The 23995-nt window shown below is 50.5% G+C and overlaps 1 protein-coding gene across 2 annotated transcripts; it reads left to right on the top strand.

Moving 5' to 3' along the window:
* Positions 1–2692: 2692 nt before the first annotated feature.
* Positions 2693–15822, top strand: LOC134341209 (apolipoprotein C-II-like). Of its 2 annotated transcripts, none has more exons than XM_063039039.1 (5): positions 2693–2798; positions 8302–8351; positions 9823–9906; positions 14215–14356; positions 15614–15822. In XM_063039039.1, the coding sequence occupies exons 3-5, from the start codon at positions 9846–9848 to the stop codon at positions 15690–15692; spliced, it is 282 nt and encodes a 93-aa protein (XP_062895109.1). In that variant the 5' UTR covers positions 2693–2798; positions 8302–8351; positions 9823–9845; the 3' UTR covers positions 15693–15822. The 2 variants fall into 2 exon arrangements, with proteins under 2 accessions (XP_062895109.1, XP_062895110.1); XM_063039040.1 differs by having other exon boundaries at positions 2713–2798; positions 8305–8351.
* The last annotated feature ends 8173 nt before the right edge of the window (positions 15823–23995 follow it).

Below are 23995 nucleotides of genomic sequence, written 5' to 3'. Positions count from 1 at the left end.
ATCCCTCCATTCCCCACATATTCATATGTCTGCCTAAGAGCTTCTTCAAGCGATAAAGAGATTCAAGAGATTAAGGTGGGAAGATGTGCCTGGAGGCTGTGGAAGTGAGTGAGGTCCTCAATGAATACTTCTCTTCAGTATTCACCAATGAGAGGGAACTTGATGATGGTGAGGAGAATATGAGTGAGGTTGATGTTCTGGAGCATGTTGATATTGAGGCAGAGGAGGTGTTGGAGTTGTTAAAATACATTAGGAGGGATAAGTCCCGGGGGCCTGATGGAATATTCCCCAGGCTGCTCCATGAGGTGAGGGAAGAAATTGCTGAGCCTCTAGCTAGGATCTTTTGGTCCTCGTTGTCCACGGGAATGGTACCAGAGGATTGGAGGGTGGCGAATGTTGTTCCCTTGTTCAAAAAGGTAGTAGGGCTAGTCCGGGTAATTATAGACCATTGAGCCTTACGTCTGTGGTGGGAAAGCTGTTGGAGAGGATTCTTAGAGATAAGATCTACGGGCATTTGGAGAATCATGGTCTGATCCGGAACAGTCAGCATGGCTTTGTGAAGGGCAGATCGTGTCTAACAAGCCTGATAGAGTTCTTTGAGGAGGTGACCATATAGATGTGGATAGTGCAATGGATGTGATCTATATGGATTTTAGTAAGGCATTTGAAAAGGTTCCACACGGTAGGCTTATTCAGAAAGTCAGAAGGCATGGGATCCAGGGAAGCTTGGCCAGGTGAATTCAGAATTGGCTTGCCTGCAGAAGGCAGAGGGTGGTGGTGGAGGGAGTACATTCAGATTGGAGGGTTGTGACTAGTGGTGTCCCACAAGGATCGGTTCTGGGACCTCGACTTTTCATGATTTTTATTAACAACCTGGATGCTGGGGTAGAAGGGTGGATTGGCAAGTTTGCAGACAACACAAAGGTTGGTGGTGTTGTAGCTAGTGTAGAGGATTGTCAAAGATTGCAGAGAGACATTGATAGGATGCAGAAGTGGGCTGAGAAGTGGCAGATCGGCTTCAACCCGGAGAAGTGTGAGGTGGTACACTTTGGAAGGACAAACTCCAAGGCAGAGTACAAAGTAAATGGCAGGATACTTGGTAGTGTGGAGGAGCAGAGGGATCTCGGGGTACATGTCCACAGATCCCTGAAAGTTGCCTCACATGTAGATAGGGTAGTTAAGAAAGCTTATGGGGTGTTAGCTTTCATAAGTCGAGGGATAGAGTTTAAGAGTCGTTGGGTATTGATGCAGCTCTATAAAACTCTGGTTAGGCCACACTTCGGAGTACTGTGTCCAGTTCTGGTCACCTCACTGTAGGAAGGATGTGGAAGTATTGGAAAGGATACAGAGGAGATTTACCAGGAAGCTGCCTAGTTTAGAGAGTATGCATTATGATCAGAGATTAAGGGAACTCCGGCTTTACTCTTTGGAGAGAAGGAGGATGAGAGGAGACATGATAGAGGTATACAAGTTATGAAGAGGAATAGATAGAGTGGATAGCCAGCGCCTTTTCCCCAGGGCACCACTGCTCAATACAAGAGGACATGGCTTTAAGGTAAGGGGTGGGAAGTTCAAAGGGGATATTAGAGGAAGGTTTTTTACTCAGAGAGTGGTTGGTGCGTAGAATACTCTGCCTGAGTCAGTGGTGGTGGCAGATACACTTGTAAAATTTAAGAGGCTACGAGACAGGTATATGGAGGAATTTAAGGTTGGAGTTTATATGGGAGGCAGGGTTTGAGGGTCGGCACAACAATGTGGGCCGAAGGGCCTGTACTGTGTTGTAGTATTCTATGTTCTATGTTCTATTAAACTCCTCCTCAACTCTGTGTAAAAGAAAACTTGTCCAGAACATCTCCTTTGACCTTTCCCCCCTCACCTTAAATCCATGCCCTCTGGTATTAAATATTTTGACTCTGAGGAAAAGGCTGTCTATTTAGTTATTTATCAAGATACAGCGTGAAACAGACCCTTCTCACCCTTCAAGCTGCGCTGTCGGCGGTCCCTGGATTTAATCCGAGCCTAATCATGGGACAATTTACAATGACTAATTAACCTACCAACCAGCATGTTTTCGGACTGTGGGAGGAAACCGGAGCACCCGGAGGAAACCCACACAGTCACGGGGGGAATGTACAAGTTCCTTACAGACAGCTACTCTATCTGTGCCTCGCAAAATCCTCCAGACCTCTATCCAATCTGCCTTCAGCCCCTGCTACTGCAGAGAAAACAACTCAAGTTTGTCTCTCCTGAAAGCTCGTGCCTTCTAAGCCAGGCAGCACCATGGTGAACTGTTCCTGCAGCCTCTCCGAAGCCTTGGCATCCTTCCTATAGTGGGGCAACCTGAACTGAGTGCAATACTCCAGATGCGGCCAACTTAGCATTTTATAAAGTTGCGGCATAACTTCCCGACTCTTGAATCAGTGCCTTGAATAATAAAAGCAAGCTTGGCGTACAGCTTCTTTACCACCCTAACTTGCACTGGGATTTTCAGGGAGCTGTCAACTTGGAGCCCGAGATCCCTCTGTACATCAACACGGCTATGGGTCTTGCCATTCACAGTTGTGGAGCTGTCCTGCTGCACTTGATCACCCACTGCTTCATACTTGTCCGGAGGGAGTTGCTCTGGTTAATCCCAAGGGTCCAGAGTTTACAGAAAGCTGGGCCTCTCTGGATAAGGTCCCAGACCTTGCAGCGGGAGATTACAACGTATAGGGAGGGTCAGAGGGGCAGGCCGTCTGGTGCAGTATTTAACACTCGGAGGGAGGGAGAAGGAAACACAGGCTCGCCCAGAGATCCCGGTGAGTGAACGTCCCTGGGCCGCGCTCTCCTCGAGATCGGACTCCCCTCGAGATTTCTGCACCTCTCCTCCCCGATCTGCTGACTGTTGTACAATACCCTTATCACAGGAGGCCTGTGTGGAATGTCGCTTCCTCTCCCTAAGCTCCACTATAACCTCCTCCTCCTCCCTCCCCCCAGCTTTCCCAACCATAACCTCTCCCTTGCTCTCCCTACCCTCCAGCATAATCCTCCCCTCTCCCTTCCTCACTTACCTCAACTTCACACACCCTCAACCCGTCCTCAGCAGAGCACCTAACTCCTTCTCCCCCTCACTCCCTCACCATGTCACCACTGTAACTGTCCTTCCATCGCACACTCATTGTAACCCGTCTCACTCACTCCTCCTCCGCCACCCTCCCCTCCCTGCCTTTCCCCCACCCTCACCCTTCCCTCACTCCCGCCCTCACATTCCACCCTCCACTCCCTCTGCTCCTCCGCGTTCTCCCCATCCCTCTCCCCCACAGGTTCCTGCTCCTCACCACCCATTCCGCCTCCCTCGCCCCGACGAAATCGGTCTCACCCTCTCTCCTCCACCTTCTCCCTCTCCAGCCCTACATCTTTTTTTCCAGTCTGACGAAAGATTGTGATATCTCTGCAGTCTGGTGGGGGGAGGGAGGGTGAGAGTGAGAAGGGGGAAAGGGAGGGAGAGAATGAGAGAGGGAGGGAACATGTAGGGAGGGAGGGAGAGTTGAGGAAAACAGGAAGGGTGGAACATGGCGGAGAGTAGGAGTAGTGCGAGAGGGAGGGAAGGGGTAGAGAGGAGAGAGTGGTGGGAGGAAGAGACAGGGGGAAAGGGAGAGAGCTGGAAGGAGAGAGAGTGAGAAAGGGAAGAGAGTGCAGGGAGAGAGAGAAGGGAGGGGAAGTATACGTCCGTCAAATAACCAGAGTGGGTCCCACCCCTCCTCCACGCGATCTCCATCCCACAGCCCTCTGAATCTTGGGGCCCCCCCCTGCCCAAGCATCATGAAGATGGGTCGAATGGCCTGACCACCTCCCCGCCTTGCCCCTGCACCTGGATTGGACTGGACCGTTGGGGGAGACCCAGTCCTCCATCATCTGTTACCGGCGTTGTCACAGTGACAAAGGGTAATGTGCCTCCAGGTGATCAGAAGGGCCATTCCTCCCCTCTGCCTGTTCCTGCCCCACCCGTCCACCAGAGGATATGGGATCCTGATGAGGTTCACAGGTGTGGAGACGGGGTGCACTGAAGCGAGAACCTGGTTGATCATTGGGAAGTCCTGACGTTGCACATTGGATGGTGGTGATGCAAGGTGACTGCACACACACACACTCACACTCACACATACACTCACACACACTCACACTCACACACACTCACACACATACACACACTCACACACACACACAGACACATACAGACACACTCACACACACACACACACACACACACAGACACACTAACACACACACACATACACTCACACACAGACACACTCCAAACACACACACACACACTCACAGACACACACGCACACAGACACACGCACACACACATACACAGACACAGACACACACAAACACACACACACACACAGTCCACACTCACCCACAAAAACAGCCTCTCCACAAAACACCACACACAATTACACACACACACTCACACACACACACTCACAGACACTCACACACATACACACACAGAGAGACACACACACACACATATGCACACTCACACACACACAGAGACACATACAGACACACTCACGCACACACACACACACTCACACACACACACACACTCACACACAGACACACTCCAAACACACACACACACTCACAGACACACACACTCACAGACACACACGCACACAGACACACGCACACACACATACACAGACACACTCCAAACACACAAACACACACTCACACACACACACACATACACACAGTCCACACTCACCCTCAAAAACAGCCTCCCACAAAACACCACACACAATTACACACACACACTCACACACACACACTCACACACATACACACACAGAGAGACACACACACACACATATGCACACTCACACACACACAGAGACACATACAGACACACTCACGCACACACACACACACTCACACACACACACACACTCACACACAGACACACTCCAAACACACACACACACTCACAGACACACACACTCACAGACACACACGCACACAGACACACGCACACACACATACACAGACACACTCCAAACACACAAACACACACTCACACACACACACACATACACACAGTCCACACTCACCCACAAAAACAGCCTCCCACAAAACACCACACACAATTACACAGACACAGTCACACACACTCAAGCACACTGAGACACATTCATATACATCCACACCCCCACACACACTCCACACTCACCCGTGCTCACACACATGTTCACATTAACACACATAATTTTTTGATGGATCCATGCTTATGAACATTTCACTGGTTAAGGACAAATCCAAGGTCACACTGTTGACCAGAGAGGTAAAAGATGGTGGAACTGCCCTCAGAACACTGACCTTCCTGTCAGTCCCTGGCAAGGTCACCCCATGATAACATTCCTCACGTCAGAACTGCACAACACCACCATTGCTCTCAGGGCTTGGGGGAGAGAGGCGACACTCCGTCTGGGGGGAAACACCACCATTGCTCTCAGGGCTTGGGGGAGAGAGGCGACACTCCGTCTGGGGGGAAACACCACCATTGCTCTCAGGGCTTGGGGGAGAGAGGCGACACTCCGTCTGGGGGGAAACACCACCATTGCTCTCAGGGCTTGGGGGAGAGAGGCGACACTCCGTCTGGGGGGAAACACCACCATTGCTCTCAGGGCTTGGGGGAGAGAGGCGACACTCCGTCTGGGGGGAAACACCACCATTGCTCTCAGGGCTTGGGGGAGAGAGGCGACACTCCGTCTGGGGGGAAACACCACCATTGCTCTCAGGGCTTGGGGGAGAGAGGCGACACTCCGTCTGGGGGGAACCCCTGTAGAACAGAGGTGGGGTGAGGGGGGGAGTCAGTTTTTGGGATTGTGCTGGACAAGGACCTGAGAACTGAGTGAGAATCAGGCAGCGTGGGTTGTGATAGCCAGTCAGTCTGATGGAAGAATCAATGTGGTGGGAGGAGCAGGTCGGGGGACAGTTTACCGAAGCAAAAGATCAGTTTTCAGTCGGTTCGCTGAATTTCAGAATTGTTGACACATCTTGAGGACCCTAATTCAGAACGCAGCAAACACTGAGGGGTTGGTGCGGGCCAAAACGACTCCACATGTAAATAGAAGCAGCGGTGAGGAGGGAACACTGTGGGAGGGAACGCTGCGGGAGACGACGGGGAGGAGGGAACGCTGTGGAAGGTGACGATGAGGAGGGAACACTGTGGTAGGGGACAGTGAGGAGGGAACGCTGTGGGAGAGGATGGTGAGGAGGGAACACTGTGGGAGGGGTGAGGAGGAAACGCTGTGGGAGGGGACAGTGAGGAGGGAACGCTGTAGGAGGGAACGGTCAGGTGGGAATGCTGTGGGATAGGACGGTGAGGAGGGAACACTGTGGGAGGGGGTGAGGAGGGAACGCTGTGGGAGGGGACGGTGAGGAGGGAACGCTGTGGGAGGGGCAGTGAAGAGGGAAAACTGTGGGAGGGGACGGGGAGGAGGGTGCACTCTGGGAGGGGTGAGTAGGGAACACTGTGGGAGTGGGTGAGGAGGGAACACTGTGGGAGTGGACAGGGAGGAGGGTGTGCTGTGGGAGGTGGTGAAGAGGGAACACTATGGGAGGAGGTGTGGAGGGAACGCTGTGGGAGGGAACAGTGTGGAGGGAACGCTGTGGTAGGGGGTGAGGTGGGAACACTGTGGGACGGGGTGATGAGGGAACACTGTGTGAGGGGACGGTAAGGAGGGAACGCTGTGGGAGGGACGGTGAGGAGGGAATACTGTGGGAGGACGTTGAGGAGGAAACACTTTGGGAGGGGACGGTGAGGAGTGAACGCTGTGGGAGGGGGTGAGGAGGAACGCTGTGGGAGGGAACGGTCAGGTGGGAACGCTGTGGGAGGGGGTGAGGAGGAAACGCTGTGGGAGGGATGGTGAGGAGGGAACACTGTGGGAGGGGGTGTGGAGAGAACGCTGTGGGAGGGGGCGGTGAGGAGGGAATGCTGTTTGAGGGACGGTGAGGAGGGAACGCTATGGGAGGGGATGGTGAGGAGGGAACGCTGTGGGAGTGATGGTGAGGAGGGAATTCTTTGCAAGGGGTGGTGAGGAGGGATTTCTGTGGGAAGGGACGGTGAGGAGGGAACACTGTGGGAGGGGTGGTGAGGAGGGAACGCTGTGGGAGGGGTTGTGAGGAGGGAACGCTGTGGGAGTGATGGTGAGGAGGGAACACTGTGGGAGGGGGTGAGGAGGCAACACTGTGGGAGGGACGTTGAGGAGGAGCGAACGCTGTGGGAGGGGACGGTGAGGAAGGAACGCTGTGGGAGGGGACGGTGAGGAGGGAACGCTGTGGGAGGGGTTGTGAGGAAGGAATGCTGTGGGAGTGATGGTGAGGAGGGATCACTGTGGGAGGGGGTGATGAGGGAATGCTGTGGGTGGTGGTGAGTCGGGAATGCTGTGGGAGGGGTTGTGAGGAAGGAATGCTGTGGGAGTGATGGTGAGGAGGGAACACTGTGGGAGGGGGTGAGGAGGGAATGCTATAGGAGGGGGTGAGGAGGGAACACTGTGGGAGGGGGTGAGGAGGGAACGCTGTGGGAGGGGGTGATGAGGGAACACTGTGGGTGGTGGTGAGTAGGGAATGCTGTGGGAGTGATGGTGAGGAGGGAACACTGTGGGAGGGGGTGAGGAGGGAACACTGTGGGAGGGGGTGAGGAGAGAACACTGTGGGAGGGGGTGAGGAGGGAACACTGTGGGAATGTGAAGGGGAAGCATTGTGGGAGGGGATGAAAAAGGAGTGCTGTGGGAAGGGCAGTATGGAGACAGCATTGTCAGAGAGGGGTTGAGGAGGAAGAATTGTGGGGGAGGGTGAAGAGAAAGCATTGTAGGTGGGGTGAAGAAGGACTGATGTGGGAGGGGGTAAGGAAGGAGCACTATGGGAGGGGCGGTGAGGAGGGAGCACTGTTGGGAGAGTGAGGAGTGAGTGTTGTGGGAGGCGTGATGAGGAGGGAGTATTGTGGGAGTCGGGGTGAGGAGGGGTGACGAGGGAGCACTGTGGGAGGGGGAATGAGGAGGATGTGCTGTGGGTGGGGGTGAGGAGGGAATGATGTGGGAGGGGCAGTGAGGAAGGAGCAGTGTTAGAGGGGTGCTGAGTTGGGATTGCTGAGGGAAGGGGTTGAGGAGGGAGCACTGTGGGTGGGGCTCCTAGCCTCACAAATGTGTCTGCACTGCAAATGAATTTCTCCTGCCTTTAGGAAAGGCCATGAGGATGGGCAGGCGCTAGGGTAATGCAGACATTGATTCTAATCTAATCTGATTGCAGCAGCCTCCCTGACTGGTGGATCATTGTCCAAACCTTGTGTTCCTGCCCAGGTAGGAAAAGGGAACAATGACAGAGAGGGCTTACAGAGACAGGGAGGGGTGTAGGAGCAGGATGGGCTTACAGAGACAGGGAGGGGTGTAGGGGCAGGATGGGGTTACAGAGACAAGAGGCATAGGGGCAGGATGGGGTTACAGAGACAGGGAGGGGCGTAGGGGTCAGAAGGGTTTACAGAGACATGGAGGGGTGTAGGGGCAGGATGGGGTTTACAGAGACAGGGAGGGGCGTAGGGGCAGGATGGGGTTACAGAGACAGGGAGGGGTGTAGGGGCAGGATGGGGTTACAGAGACAAGAGGGGCATAGGGGCAGGATGGGCTTACAGAGACAGGGAGGGGCGTAGGGGCAGGATGGGCTTACAGAGACAGTGAGGGGTGTAGGGGCAGGATGGGCTTACAGAGACAGTGAGGGGTGTAAGGGCAGGATGGGGTTACAGAGACAGGGAGGGCAGGGGCAGGATGGGCTTACAGAGACAGGGAGGGGTGTAGGGGCAGGATGGGGTTACAGAGATGGGAGGATGTAGGAGCCGGAGGGGTTTATGGAAACAGTGAGGGGTGTAGGGGCCGGGGGGCTTACAGAGACAGGGAGGGGCGTAGGGTTCAGAAGGGTTTACAGAGATGGGAGGGTGTAGGAGCTGGAGGGGTTTATGGAAACAGTGAGGGGTGTAGGGGCAGGATGGGGTTACAGAGACAGGGAGGGATGTAGGGGCCAGAGTGGTTATGGAAACAGGGAGGGTTGTAGGGGATGGAGAGAGTCACAATGGCAGGAAGGGGTGTAGGATCCGAATGGTGTTACAGAGACACGGCAGTGTAGGGGTTGGAAGGGGTTACTGAGACGCAGAGGGGTGTAGAGAGGAAAGGGACAGAGTGAGAGGAGGGACAGAGATCCAAAGGGGAGGCAACCGGGAGGGTCGAGGAGCGAGGGAAAGGGAACACAGCGGGATTAGTAGACATGGTATTGGACGGAAGGTGATCGATGGGGAAGGAGGGGAGGGGGAGTAGGGAAGTGTTGAAGTGGAGTGGGCTGGGAGAGAGTTGGGAAGTAGAAGGTGTGGGAAGGGGCGAAGGGGAAGAGATGGGAGAGGCGAGTGGAGGAAGGATGGGTGAGGTGGGGAGGAGTGAACAATTCAGGGAGGAAGAGTGGTGGGGAGTTGAGGGAAGGAAGGGAAGGGTATTGGGATGAGGTTGAGATGGGATGATGAGTGATGGAGGGATTGGGAGTACGGGGAGAGGAGAGTGTGAGGAGAGGGGCAGGGTTGGTGAGGAGGAGTAGGAGGGGAGTGGAGAGGCATGGGAGGAGGATTGATTGATGGGAGGGGTGGGTTCGAAGGGGTTAATGACCGGGAGGGACGGGAGGAGGTTGTGGCCAGGGAGGATGAGTTGGGGAGCAGAGGGGTATGGTAGGAGAGAGGGAGGAGGAGGGGTGGTGTGTGGGCCAGTTTACCAACGGGATATCCTCATTCACCAGGACCCTATTCCTTCAGCCGTCGGATGGGGATGAAGGTTTGTGGGATTGTCCTCACCGCCCTCCTGTTGGCTCTCGTCCACTCTGGTCAGTCTCCCTCATTCTACGTCCTTCAGATTACTCCTTCGCCCTCAGATCCCTTACTTAATCTTCCCTCCCTCACAGCACTCTGCTTCCTCCATCCCTCTCTTGCAGCCCTCTCTCTCTTCTATTTCCTCTTCCTACCTCCCCCTCCCTCTACGTCTCTCATCTTCCCCTCCCTCCACCTCTCTATCATTCCATCCTCCCCCACACACATTCCTATCTGCCGCCATCTCCCCTCTTCCACCTGCTCTCCCATCTCTCCCCCACTCTCTCCAGCTCCCTCCCTTCTTCTCTTGCCTGCCTCCCCTCCCCTCCTCTCTCCCTTCCTTCATCTCCTATTCTCCTCGTCTCATCCCTCCCACTCACCACTTTCCTGCCCCTCTATGCCTCTCTCCTCCTCTCTCTCCTTCCACTTCTCCCCTTCTTCCTCCATTCTCCCCCTTCCTTCCTCTCCCCCTCTCCTCCCCATGACTACCTTCTCATTCCTCCCTCCATTCCCCACCCTCTTCTCCCTCCCAATCCTTCCTCCACTCCGTCTTCTCTCCCTTTCTCACTCTTCCATCTGCTTCTCTCCTTTTCCCTCTTTCCCTTGCTCTCCCCATCCTCTCTCTGCCACTTCCCAATCCCCCTCCTTCCTATTGTGGGGGATGACCTCCAGGGGGAATGCCACGGCGACCACTGAGCATGGGTCGTGGTGCAGAAGGGAAAGAGAGAGAAGGGACCAGTAGTGATAGGGGACTCAGTAGTGAGGGGAACAGACAGGAGATTCTGTGGACGGGAATGGGACACCCGAATCGTATGTTGCCTCCCAGGTACCAGGGTTAGGGATGTCTCAGATGACATCCACAACATTTTGGAGAGGGAGGAGGAGCAGCCGGATGTCTTGGTACATATAGGTATCAATGACATAGGAAGGAAAAGCAATGAGGTCTTGAAAAGAGAATTTAGAGAGCTAGGTAGAAAGCTGAGAAGCAGAACGACCTGCTGGATTGCTGCCTGTGCCATGTGCCAGTGAGGGTAGAAACAGGCAGATACTGTAAATGCGTGTGTGAGAAGCTGGTGCAGGGCAGGGCTTCTGGTGCTTGGATTATTGGGATCTCTTCTGGGGGAGGTATGACCTGTTCAAAAGTGACAGGTTGCCCATGAACACGAGGGGGACCAATATTCCTGTGGGCAGGTTTGTTAGAGCTGTTGGGGAGGGTTTAAACTAACTTGGCGACGGGGGTGGGGGGGTGGAAATTGGAGTGAATGGACTCAGGAAAGGACGGATGTTAAAAAAGTAAAGATAGCGTGCAGTCAGACTGACAGTAAGGGCAGGCGGGTGATGGGACTTAGTTGCAGCCAACAGGCTGAGTATCAAATCATTAGGGATGCAGAATCAGAAAGGGTAGCAAATAAGGCACTCAAGGTGTTGTATCTAAATGTGTGAAGTATAAGAAATAAGGTGGATGATCTTGTTGCAATATTACAGATTGCCAGGTATGATGTTGTGGCCATCACTGAGTCGTGGCTGAAGGATGGTTGTAATTGGGAGCTGAATGTCCAAGGTTACACGTTGTATCAGAGGGATAGGAAGGTAGGCAAAAGGGCTGGTGTGGCTCTACGGGTTAAAAATGGCATCAAGTCAGTAGAAAGATGTGACATAGGATCAGAAGATGTTGAATCCTTGTGGGTTGAGTTGAGAAACTTCAAGGGTAAAAGGACCTTAATGGCAGTTATATACAGGCCTCCCAACAGTGGCTGGGAGGTGGACGCAGGTTCAACAGGAAATAGAAAAGGCGAGTCAAAAGGATAATGTTATAGTAGTCGTGGGAGATTTTAACACACAGGTCGATTGGGAAAATCATATTGGTGATGGATGTCAGGAGAGTGAGTTTGTTCAATGCCAAAGAGATAGCTTTATAGAGCAGTTTGTCGTTTAGCCTACTAGGGGATCAGCTATACTGAGTTGCATGTTATGTAATGAACTGGTTGCAGTTAGGGAACTTAAGGTAAAAGAACCCTGAGGAACAAGTTATCAAAATATGATTGTATTCCACTTGAAATTTGATAGGGAGAAAGTAAAGTCTGATGTAACTGTATTTCAGTGGAGTAAGGGAAATTTCAGTGGTATGAGAAAGGAGCTGGCCAGAGTAAATTGGAAGGAGCTGCTGGCAGGGATGTCAGCAGAGCAGCAATGGTGCGTGTTTCTGGGAAAAATGAGGAAGGTGCAGGACATGTGTATTCCAAAACTGAAGAAATACTCAAATGGTAAAATAGTACAACCGTGGCTGACAAGGTAAGTCAAGGCTATTGTAAAAACAAAAGAAAGGGCATTCAACAAAGCAAACATTAGTGGGAAGATAGAGAATTGGGAAGCTTTTAAAAACCTACAGAGAGCAACTTAAAAAATCATTAGAAGGGAAAAGGTGAAATATGAAAGCAAGCTAGCAAATAATACCAAAGCTTTTACTAGTATGTTAAAAATAAAAGAGGAATGAGATTGGATTTAGGACCACTAGAAAATGAGGCAGGAGGAATAACAATGGGCGACAAGGAGATGGCTGATGAACTAAATGAATATTTTGCATCAGTCTTCACTGTGGAAGGCACTAGCAGTATGCCTGATGTTGTGGTGTGCGAAGGAAGAGAAGTGGGTGCAGCTACTGATACAAGAGAGGAGGTGATCAAAAAACTGAAAAACCTAAAGGTACATAAGTCACCCGGACCAGAGGAACTGCACCATAGGGTTCTGAAAGAGGTAGTGTTAGAGATTGTGGTGGCATTAGAAATGATCTTTCAAAAATCACTGGACTCTGGCATAGTGCCAGATGACTAGAAAATTGCAAATGTTACAGCACTGTTTAAGAAAGGAGGAAGGCAGCAGAAAGGAAATTATAGAGCAGTTAGCCCAACCTTGGTGGTTGGGAAGACGTTGGAGTCAATTGTTAAGGATGTGGCAATGGAGTACTTGGTGACACAGGACAAGATAGTACAAAGTCAGCATGATTTCCTTCAGGGAAAATCCTGCCTGATAAACTGGTTGGAGTTCTTCGAGGAGATTACAAGTAGGATAGATAAAGAGGATGCAGTGGATGTCGTATATTTGGACTTTCAGAAGGGCTTTGACAAGGTGGCACACATGAGGCTGCTTACCAAGTTAAGAGCCCATGGTATTACAGGAAAGTTACTAACATGGTGAGAGCATTGGCTGATTGGTAGGAGGAAGCGAGCGGGAATAAAAGGATCCTTTTCTGGTTGGCTGCCAGTGACTAGTGGTGTTGGGAGCAATTCTTTTTATACTGTATATAAATGATTTAGATGATGGAATAGATGGCTTTGTTGCCAAGTTTGCAGATGATACAAAGATTGGTGGAGGGGCAGGTAGTGTTGAGGAAACAGGTAGGATGCAGAAGGACTTCGACAGATTAGGAGAATGGGCAAGAAAGTGGCAAATGAAATGCAATGTTAGAAAATGCATGGTCATGAAATTTGGTTGTAGAAATAGATGTGCAGACTATTTTCTAAATGGAGAAAAAATTCAGGAATCTGAGGTGCAGAGGGACTTGGGAGTCCTTGTGCAGAACACCCTGAGGGTTAACTTGAGTTTCAGTCGGTGGTGAGGAAGGCAAATGCAAGGTTAGCATTGATTTCAAGAGGTCTGGAATACAAGAGCAAGGATATGATGCTCACGCTTTATAAGGTGAGGCCTCACCTTGAGTATTGTGAACAGTTTTGGGCCCCTCATCTTAGAAAAGATGTGCTAGCATTGGAGAGGTTTCAGAAGAGGTTTGCAAGGATGATTCCAGGAATCAAAGGGTTATCACACGAGGAACATTTGATGGCTCTAAGTCTGTACTCCTGGAATTCAGAAGGATGAGAGGGGATCTCATTGAAACCTTTGGAATGCCTAGACAGAGTAGATGTGGAAAGGATGTTTCCCGTGGTGGGACAAGAGGGCACAGCCTCAGGATAGAGGGGCACCCTTTCAAAACAGAGATGTGAAGAAATTCCTTTAGCCAGAGGGTGGTGAATTTGTGGAATTTGTTGCCACATGCAGTTGTGGAGGCCAGGTTTTTGGGTGTATTGAAAGCAGGGACTGATAGGTTCTTGACTGGACATGGCATCACAGGTTACGGGGAGAAGGCTGGGAACTGGGGTTGAGGAGGAGATAGAAAAAAAAGACTCAATGGGCCAGATGGCCTAATTCTGCTCCTATGTTATTTGGTCTTATTCCCTCTCCCATCTCTCCCTCCACATTCACCCCTCCTTCTCCCCACCCCTCTAGTACTGTTGCTAGTGCTCACCAGTACACAATCTCTCCATCCTCAGACACGTCTGGACCAAGACAGAGCAACCCTCCGGATGAGGAGAGCCTTGCCAGCACCTTACGTCAGTACTGGGATACCACCTACAACAGGGTGTCGCAGTGGGTGGATTCATTGTCCGAATCCACCACTGCACAATACATCCGGTAGGTGGCAGTGTGTAACTGGATGGTGTGGAGGGAACTTCACCCTGTGTCTGACACTGCGAGTTTATGATGGTGCAGTGCAGAGGGAGCTTCACTCTGTGTCTGACCCCAGGAGTGTGTGATGGGACGGCGTGGAGGGAGCTTCACTCCGTGTCTGACCCTCAGGAGTGTGTGATGGGATAGTGTGGAGGGAGCTTCACTCTGTGTCTGACCCTCAGGAGTGTGTGATAGGACGGTGTGGAGGGAGATTCGCTCTATGTCTGACCCTGGGAGTGTGTGATGGGACGGTGTGGAGGGAGCATCACTCTGTTTCTGACCCTCAGGAGTGTGTGATGGGACGGTGTGGAGGGAGCATCACTCTGTGTCTGACCCTGGGAGTGTGTGATGGGACAGTGTAGAGGGAGCTTCACTCTGTGTCTGACCCTGGGAGTGTGTGATGGGACAGTGTAGAGGGAGCTTCACTCTGTGTCTGACCCTCAGGAGTGTGTGATAGGACGGTGTGGAGGGAGATTCGCTCTATGTCTGACCCTGGGAGTGTGTGATGGGACGGTGTGGAGGGAGCATCACTCTGTTTCTGACCCTCAGGAGTGTGTGATGGGACGGTGTGGAGGGAGCATCACTCTGTGTCTGACCCTGGGAGTGTGTGATGGGACAGTGTAGAGGGAGCTTCACTCTGTGTCTGACCCTGGGAGTGTGTGATGGGACAGTGTAGAGGGAGCTTCACTCTGTGTCTGACCCTCAGGAGTGTGTGATGGGACAGTGTGGAGGGAGATTCACTCTGTGTCTGACCCTCAGGAGTGTGTGATGGGACGGTGTGGAGGGAGATTTGCTCTGTGTCTGACCCTGGGAGTGTGTGATGGGACGGTGTGGATGGAGATTCACTCTGTGTCTGACCCTGGGAGTGTGTGATGGGTTGGTGTGGAGGGAGATTCACTCTGTGTCTGACTTTGGGAGTATGTGATGGGACGGTGTGGATGGAGGGAGCTTCACTCTGTATCTGACCCCGGGAGGGTGTGATGGAATGGTGTGGAGGGAGCTTCAGTCTGTATCTAACCCCAGGAGGTTGTGATGGGAACATGTGGATGGAGCTTCATTCTGTGACTAACACAGGGAGGGTGTGATGGGAAGATGTACAGGGAGCTTCACTCTGTGCCTTACAGAGGGAGGGTGTAATGGTACGGTGAGGAGGTGATTCTGTTTACAACACCAAGAGGAAAAGGCCTTCTCTAACTGAACCCATTTGCTTGGTGATGACAGGTCTGCATTTAACGGAAGTTCTGCGGCCCTGGCTACCTACACTAAGGTTTTCTTCGATCAAGTCATGCACATGGTGTAGACACAGGCGTCCAGCCGAGTGAAGGGTCATCAATCCGTGCGCACGATCCAGGGCGCGACTCGGTATGGACGGCCCAGAGCAGGCCGGCTCCAGCTGTCACACAGTTCCCCAATAAACTACTCCTTCTCGGCAGCCTGCTCTTCTTTAGTGACTCTGGTCTGATTCCATGGCAGGGGCAGTGAGGAGGGAGTGCTGTGGGAGAGGTGTTGAGGAAGGAAAGCTGTGGGAGAGGCTGAGTAGGGAGCCCTGAGGGAGTGGAGGTGAGGAGAGAGTTTGGCTATTAGAGTACATTCTCTCAAGCTGACAGCAGCCTTTCATCCTCCAACAACCGCACCCCCCAAATCTGTGCAACCTTTTCCGATACCACACCCCCGTCTATCTCTGTGACACAATCTGGCCCCTACATTTTCCCCATCTCTGTAACCCACTCCAGCAGTGTGTGGGTGTTGGTGTGTGTGTGTGTGCACACGCTTGTCTGTGTGTGTCTCTGGGTATTTGTGTGTATGTGTCTGCATGTGTGCGTGTGAGTGTGAGCGCGTGTGTAAGTGTGTTCAAGTGTGTGTGTGAGTGAGGGCATGCATGGGCTTGTCTGGGTGTGTGTGTGTGTGTGTGTGTGTGTGTGTCTGTGTGTCTGTGTGTATGTGACTCTCAGTATGTGTCTGTATGTATGTGTGCATGTGTGTCTCTGTGTATTTCTGTGAATGTGTTTGAGTGTGTGTGTGAGTGTTAGTATGTTGCCCTTAGCCCAAGTGGATATCCCCTGGTTGCTCACATTTTGTAGGAACCGTTCTTTCTGTCTCAGTAAAATAGGTAACATAATCGAAGACCTGATATCCTCTCTGCTATGAGCAGAATGTGTAAAGGCTTGCAAGCACAGCCCACCATGCTGAGGGACAGTGTCAATCTCACTGCTATCAGACCATTGAACGGTCACTCAGTACAATCAAATGGACTCTAGACCTCAGAGCCTACTTCATCTGCATTGCTCTCTCTGTGCAACTGTAACGCTCTATCCTGCACTCTGTTACTCTTTTCCCTTGTACTACCACAATACACTGAGACGATGAGAATGAACGGAACACAAAACAAAGTTTTTCAATGTACCTCGTATATGGGACATAAATGAACCAACAGAACAGACTAATAGGGCACAGGAACAACCCCTCAGACCACAATATCTATGCCAAACTCAATGCCAAATGAAACTCAATCCTTTCTGCCAGCACATGATCCATTCCCCTCCATTCGCCGCATTTTCATTTGTCTGTCTAAGAACCCGTTAAACATCACTTCTGGGGAAGGTATGACCTGTACAAAAGGGACAGGTTACACCTGAACCCCAAGGAGCCCAATATTCTAGTGGGCAGGTTGGCTAGAGTTGTTCGGGTGAGTTTAAACGAATTTGGCAGGGGGATGCGAGCTGGAGTGACAGTGCTGAAGATGAGGTTGTTTGTTTACAAACAGAGGCAACGTTCAGTGAGACTCCTGGCAAAGAAAGTCTGATTACAGGGCCAAATTACAGTCAATGTGCGACGTAAAAGGTGGACAAAATCAAAAAGGGTCAATACAGGACTGAAGGTATTGTCTCAGCTTGCTCCTGCCCCACCGAACTCGTTTCTGCATACCTCGACACGGTTTTATCCCCGCTTGTTCAATCCGTTCCGACCTATGTTCGTGACACTTCTCACGCTCTTAAACTTTTCGATGATTTTAAGTTCCCTGGCCCCCACCACTTTATTTTCACCATGGATGTCCAGTCCCTATATACTTCCATCCCCCATCAGGAAGGTCTCAAAGCTCTACGCTTCTTTTTGGATTCCAGACCTAATCAGTTCCCCTCTACCACCACTCTGCTCCGTCTAGCGGAATTAGTCCTTACTCTTAATAATTTCTCCTTTGGCTCCTCCCACTTCCTCCAAACTAAAGGTGTAGCTATGGGCACCCGTATGGGTCCTAGCTATGCCTGCCTTTTTGTTGGCTTTGTGGAACAATCTATGTTCCGTGCCTATTCTGGTATCTGTCTCCACTTTTCCTTCGCTACATCGACGACTGCATTGGCGCTGCTTCCTGCACGCATGCAGAACTCGTTGACTTTATTAACTTTGCCTCCAACTTTCACCCTGCCCTCAAGTTTACCTGGTCCATTTCCGACACCTCCCTCCCCTTTCTAGATCTTTCTGTCTCTGTCTCTGGAGACAGCTTATCCACTGATGTCTACTATAAGCCTACTGACTCTCACAGCTATCTGGACTATTCCTCTTCTCACCCTGTCTCTTGCAAAAACGCCATCCCCTTCTCGCAATTCCTCCGTCTCCGCCGCATCTGCTCTCAGGATGAGGCTTTTCATTCTAGGACGAGGGAGATGTCTTCCTTTTTTAAAGAAAGGGGCTTCCCTTCCTCCACTATCAACTCTGCTCTTAAACGCATCTCCCCCATTTCACGTACATCTGCTCTCACTCCATCCTCCCACCACCCCACTAGGAATACGGTTCCCCTGGTCCTCATCTACCACCCCACCAGCCTCCGGGTCCAACATATTATTCTCCGTAACTTCCGCCACCTCCAACGGGATCCCACCACTAAGCACATCTTTCCCTCCCCACCTCTCTCTGCATTCCGCAGGGATCACTCCCTACGCAACTCCCTTGTCCATTTGTCCCCCCAATTCCCTCCCCACTGATCTCCCTCCTGGCACTTATCCGTGTAAGCGGAACAACTGCTACACATGCCCTTACACTTCCTCCCTTACCACCATTCAGGGCCCCAAACAGTCCTTCCAGGTGAGGCAACACTTCACCTGTGAGTCGGCTGGGGTGATATACTGCGTCCGGTGCTCCCGATGTGGCCTTTTATATATTGGCGAGACCCGACGCAGACTGGGAGACCGCTTTGCTGAACATCTACGCTCTGTCCGCCAGAGAAAGCAGGATCTCCCAGTGGCCACACATTTTAATTCCACATCCCATTCCCATTCTGACATGTCTATCCACGGCCTCCTCTACTGTAAAGATGAAGCCACACTCAGGTTGGAGGAACAACACCTTATATTCCGTCTGGGTAGCCTCCAACCTGATGGCATGAACATTGACGTCTCTAACTTCCGCTAATGCCCCACCTCCCCCTCGTACCCCATCTGTTACTTATTTTTATACACACATTCTTTCTCTCACTCTCCTTTTTCTCCCTCTGTCCCTCTGAATATACCCCTTGCCCATCCTCTGGGTTCCCCCCCCCTTGTCTTTCTTCCCAGACCTCCTGTCCCATGATCCTCTCGTATCCCTTTTGCCTATCACCTGTCCAGCTCTTGGCTCCATCCCTCCCCCTCCTGTCTTCTCCTATCATTTTGCATCTCCCCCTCCCCCTCCAACTTTCAAATCCCTTACTCACTCTTCCTTCAGTTCGTCCTGACGAAGGGTCTCGGCCTGAAACGTCGACTGCACCTCTTCCTACAGATGCTGCCTGGCCTGCTGCGTTCACCAGCAACTTTTATGTGTGTTGATAGAATTTCCAGCATCTGCAGAATTCCTGTTGATTACAGGAGTGAAGGAGTTGTATTTGAGTGAGCGCAGTATACGGAATAAAGTGGATGAACTTGTGGCACAGTTACAGATCGGCATGTATGATGTTGTAGGCATCACTGAATTGTGACTGAAATAAGATTATAGCTGGCAGCTTAATGTCTAAGCATACATATTGTGTTGAAAGGGCAGGCAGGAAGGCAGAGGGGTGGCGTGGCTATGTTGGTTAAAAAATGAAATCAAATCATTGGAAAGAAGTTTCAGGATTGAATGGTTGTGGATAGAGCTAAAGAAATGCAAGGGTAAAAAAGTCCTTGATGGGGGTTATATGCGGACCCCTAAACAGTAGTAAGGATGTGGTCTACAAATTACAAAGGGAGATAGAAAATACATGTCAAAAGGACAATATTACAATAGTCATGGGGTAATTCAATATGCAGTAGATTTAGAAAATTAGGTTGGTTGGCCGGCTGGTGGTGCAATGACGTCGGCGCCGGACCCGGGAGCGGATGTTCCCGGGTTTGAAACCAGTCGGGTCCGCTCCTGAGTACGCTTTCCATCTGTGCCGGGTTGAGTGTCGAGATCGCAACTCGACCTCGTAAAATAAAGGGAAAATACTGAGAAGATGTCTGTGTGAGGAGTGGTGCACCACACAGTCTCTCGTATAAAATCCTAAAGGGATTGGACAGGCTAGATGCAGGAAGATTGTTCCCGATGTTGGGGAAGTCCAGAACGAGGGGTCACAGTTTGAGGATAAAGGGGAAGCCTTTTAGGACCGAGATTAGGAAAAACTTCTTCACACAGAGAGGGGTGAATCTGTGGAATTCTCTGCCACAGGAAACAGTTGAGGCCAGTTCATTGGCTATATTTAAGAGGGAGTTAGAAATGGCCCTTGTGGCTACGGGGGTCATGGGGTATGGAGAGAAGGCAGGTATAGGGTTCTGAGTTGGATGATCAGCCATGATCATACTGAATGGCAGTGCAGGCTCGAAGGGCCGAATGGCCTACTCCTGCACCTATTATCTATGTTTCTATGTTCCAGGCCTTGTAAAAAGCCATGAAAAAGATATAATCATGGACGCATGCACGCACACATACAGACTTGCAGGCACGCAGGCACACGCCAAAAAAATGAAAGGAAATTAGGTTGGTGTGGGTTTCCAAGAGGGGGATTTTCTAGAGTGCCTATCAGATGGCTTTTTTAGAGCAGATCGTGGTTTAGCCCACTGGAGGATCAACTTTTCTAGATTGGTTGTTGTGTAATGAACCGGAATTGATTGGAGAGCTTAACGTAAAAGAACCCTGAGCAGAAAGTGATCATAATATGATCAAATTCACCCCAAAATTAGAGAAGAGGAAGACAAAGTCAGATGTATCAGTATCACACTGGAATAAAGGGAATTATAGAGCCATGGGGGAGGAGCTGGCCAGAATTGATCGGGAAAAAACACTGGCACAATGGCTGAAATTTCTGGAAGCAATTAGGAACACACAGGATATATGCATCCCAAAGAGGAAAGAATATTCTAAAGGCAAGATGACATAGCTGTGGCTAACAAAAGAAGTCAAAGCCAACATAAAAGCCAAAGAGGGGGTATATAATGGAGCAAAAATTGGTAGGAAATTAGAGGACTAGGAGGCTTTTAAATACCAATAGAAGGCAAGTAAAAATCACAAAGAAGGTAAAGGAATATATTCAGGAAGAAGGTAAGCCAGCCATGTAATGATCTTTCAAGAATCACTAGATTCTGGAATGGTTACAGAAGACTGGGAAATTTAAAATGTCACTCCACTCTTCCAGAAGTAAGAGAGGCAGTAGAAAGGAAATTATAGACCAGTTAGTCTGACCTCAGAGGTTGGGGAGGTGTTGGAATCAATTGCTAAGGATATGGTTTCCGCTTACTTGGAGGCACATGATAAAATAGGCCGTTGCCAGCATGGTTCCCTCTTTGGAAAATCCTGCCTGATAAATTTGATGGAATTCTTTGAAAAAATAACAAGCGGGATAGACAAAGGAGAGCCAGTTGATGTAGTTTACTTGGATTTTCTGAAGGCCTTTGACAAGGTGTCACACACAAGACTGCTTAAAAAGTATCAGCACATGGTATTACAGGGAAGATTCTAGTATGGATAAAGAGTGGCTGATAGGCATGAAGCAAAGAGTGGGAATAAAGGGAGCCTTTTGTGGCTGTCTGCCAGTGTCTATCTGTGTTCCACAGGGGTCTGTGTTGGAACCGATTTTTTTCGTATTATATGTCAATGATTTGGATGATGGAATTGATGGCTTTGTTGCAAAGTTTGCAGGGGAAATGAAGAAAGGTGGAGAGGCAGGTAGTTTTGAGGAAGTTGAGAGGCTACAGAAAGATATAGACAAATGAGGAGAATGGGAAAACGAGTGTCAGATGAAATACAGTGTCGGGAAGTGTATGGTCATACGCTTTGGTAGAAGAAATGAAAGGGTTGACTATTTTCCAAATGGGGAGAAAAAACAAAAATCTGAGATGCAAAGGGACTTGGGAGTCCTTGTGCAGGATTCCCAATAGGATAATTTGCAGGTTGAGTCTGTAGTGAGGAAGGCAAATGCAATGTTAGCATATATTTCAAGGAGGACTAGAATATAAAAGCAAGGATGTAATGTTACGACTTTATAAATCAGTGGTGAGGCCTCTCTTGGAGTATTGTGAGCAGTTTTGTGCCCCTTATCTTAGAAAGGATGTGCAGAAAAGGAGAGGGTTCAAAGGAGCTTCGGGGAAGTTATTCCAGATTTGGCTTATGAAGAGCCTTAGATGGCTCAGGGCGAGTATTCAATGGAATGAGGGGTGAGCTCATTGGAACCTATCAAATGGTGAAAGGCCTTGATAGAGCAGATGTGGAGAGGGTTGTTTCCTATGGTGGGAAAGTCCAAGACTCAGAATAGAGGAGTGTCATTCTAGAACAGAGATGAGGAGGAATTTCTTTAGCCAGACAGTGGTGAATCTGTGGAATTCGCTGTCACAGGCAGCTGTGGAGGCCAATGTATTTTTATGTATGTATGTATTTTTAAGGCAGAGGTTGATAGATTCTTGATTGGTCGGAGCAGAAAATGATACCAGGAAAAAGCAGGAAACTGGGTTTGAGAGGATAGACGGATCAGTCATGATGAAATGGCAGAACAGATCTGATGGGTCAAATGGCCTAATTCTGCTCCTATATCTTATGGTCTTATTATATCTTCCTCCAGCACCACTCCTAGCAGCGTATTCCAAGCACCCAACACTGTCTGGGCCAAAACAAAACTTCACCCACACATCTCCTTTAAACTTTCTCATTCTCACATTAAGTGGCTGCCCTCTGATATTAAATGTTTTGGACTATGTTCACTCTGTCTATGCCCTGACTTTATAAACTTCTGTCAGGTTCCCCCCACAGTCCCCGCCGCTTCGCATAAAACAATCTAAGTTTGTCAAACATCTGCTTGTAATGTCCTGTAATCCAGGCAGAGTCCTGGTGACACACATCAAAGTTGCAGGTGAACGCAGCGGGCCAGTCGGCATCTCTAAGAAGAGGTACAGTCGACATTCGTCCCCCCCATCCCTCCCCACTGATCTCTCTCCTGGCACTTATCCTGGTAAGCGGAACAAGTGCTACACATGCCCTTACACTTCCTCCCTTACCACCATTCAGGGCCCCAAACAGTCCTTCCAGGTGAGGCGACATTTCACCTGTGAGTCGGCTGGGGTGATATACTGCGTCCGGTGCTCCCGATGTGGCCTTCTCTATATTGGCGAGACCCGACGCAGACTGGGAGACCGCTTTGCTGAACACCTACACTCTGTCCGCCAGAGAAAGCAGGATCTCCCAGTGGCCACACATTTTAATTCCACATCTCATTCCCATTCTGACATGTCTATCCACGGCCTCCTCTACTGTAAAGATGAAGCCACACTCAGGTTGGAGGAACAACGCCTTATATTCCGGCTGGATAGCCTCCAACCTGATGGCATGAACATTGACGTCTCTAACTTCCGCTAATGCCCCACCTCCCCCTCGTAACCCCATCCATCATTTATTTTTATGCACACATTCTTTCTCTCACTCTCCTTTTTCTCCCTCTGTCCCTCTGACTATACCCCTTGCCCATCGTCTGGGTCCTCCCGCCCCCCTGTCTTTCTCCCCGGACCTCCTGTCCCATGATCCTCTCATATCCCCTTTGCCAATCACCTGTCCAGCTCTTGGCTCCATCCCTCCCCCTCCTGTCTTCTCCTATCATTTTGGATCTCCCCCTCCCACTTTCAAATCTCTTACTAACTCTTCCTTCAGTTAGTCCTGACGAAGGGTCTCGGCCTGAAACATCGACTATACCTCTTCCTAGAGATGCTGCCTGGCCTGCTGCGTTCACCAGCAACTTTGATGTGCGTTGCTTGAATTTCCAGCATCTGCAGAATTCCTGTTGTTTACGTTTGAGAATCCTGGTGAACCACTTTTACACCCATTTCAAAGCTCAACATCCTTCCTGCAATAGGGTGACCAGAAATGAACGCAATACTCCAAATGTGGCCTGACCAGTTTTATAAAACTGCAACATACCTTCTTAACTCAACACTCCGACCGATAAAGGCAAGCACGCCATACACAGTCTTCACAGCCCTCTGCCTTGTGTGGCCACATTCAGCGAGCTCTGAACCTGGACTCCAACATCCTTCTCTACAACAATGATGTACAAATCCTGCCACTAATATTGTATTGGAAATCCCCACCCTGGGGAAAATGGTCCAGATTAACTGTGACACTTAAAGTTTCCCACAA

Source organism: Mobula hypostoma (assembly GCF_963921235.1).
Source record: "Mobula hypostoma chromosome 8 unlocalized genomic scaffold, sMobHyp1.1 SUPER_8_unloc_5, whole genome shotgun sequence".
NCBI lineage: Eukaryota > Metazoa > Chordata > Chondrichthyes > Myliobatiformes > Myliobatidae > Mobula > Mobula hypostoma.
Note: the sequence above shows the minus strand (reverse complement) of the source record. Positions and strands in the feature narration are given on the sequence as shown.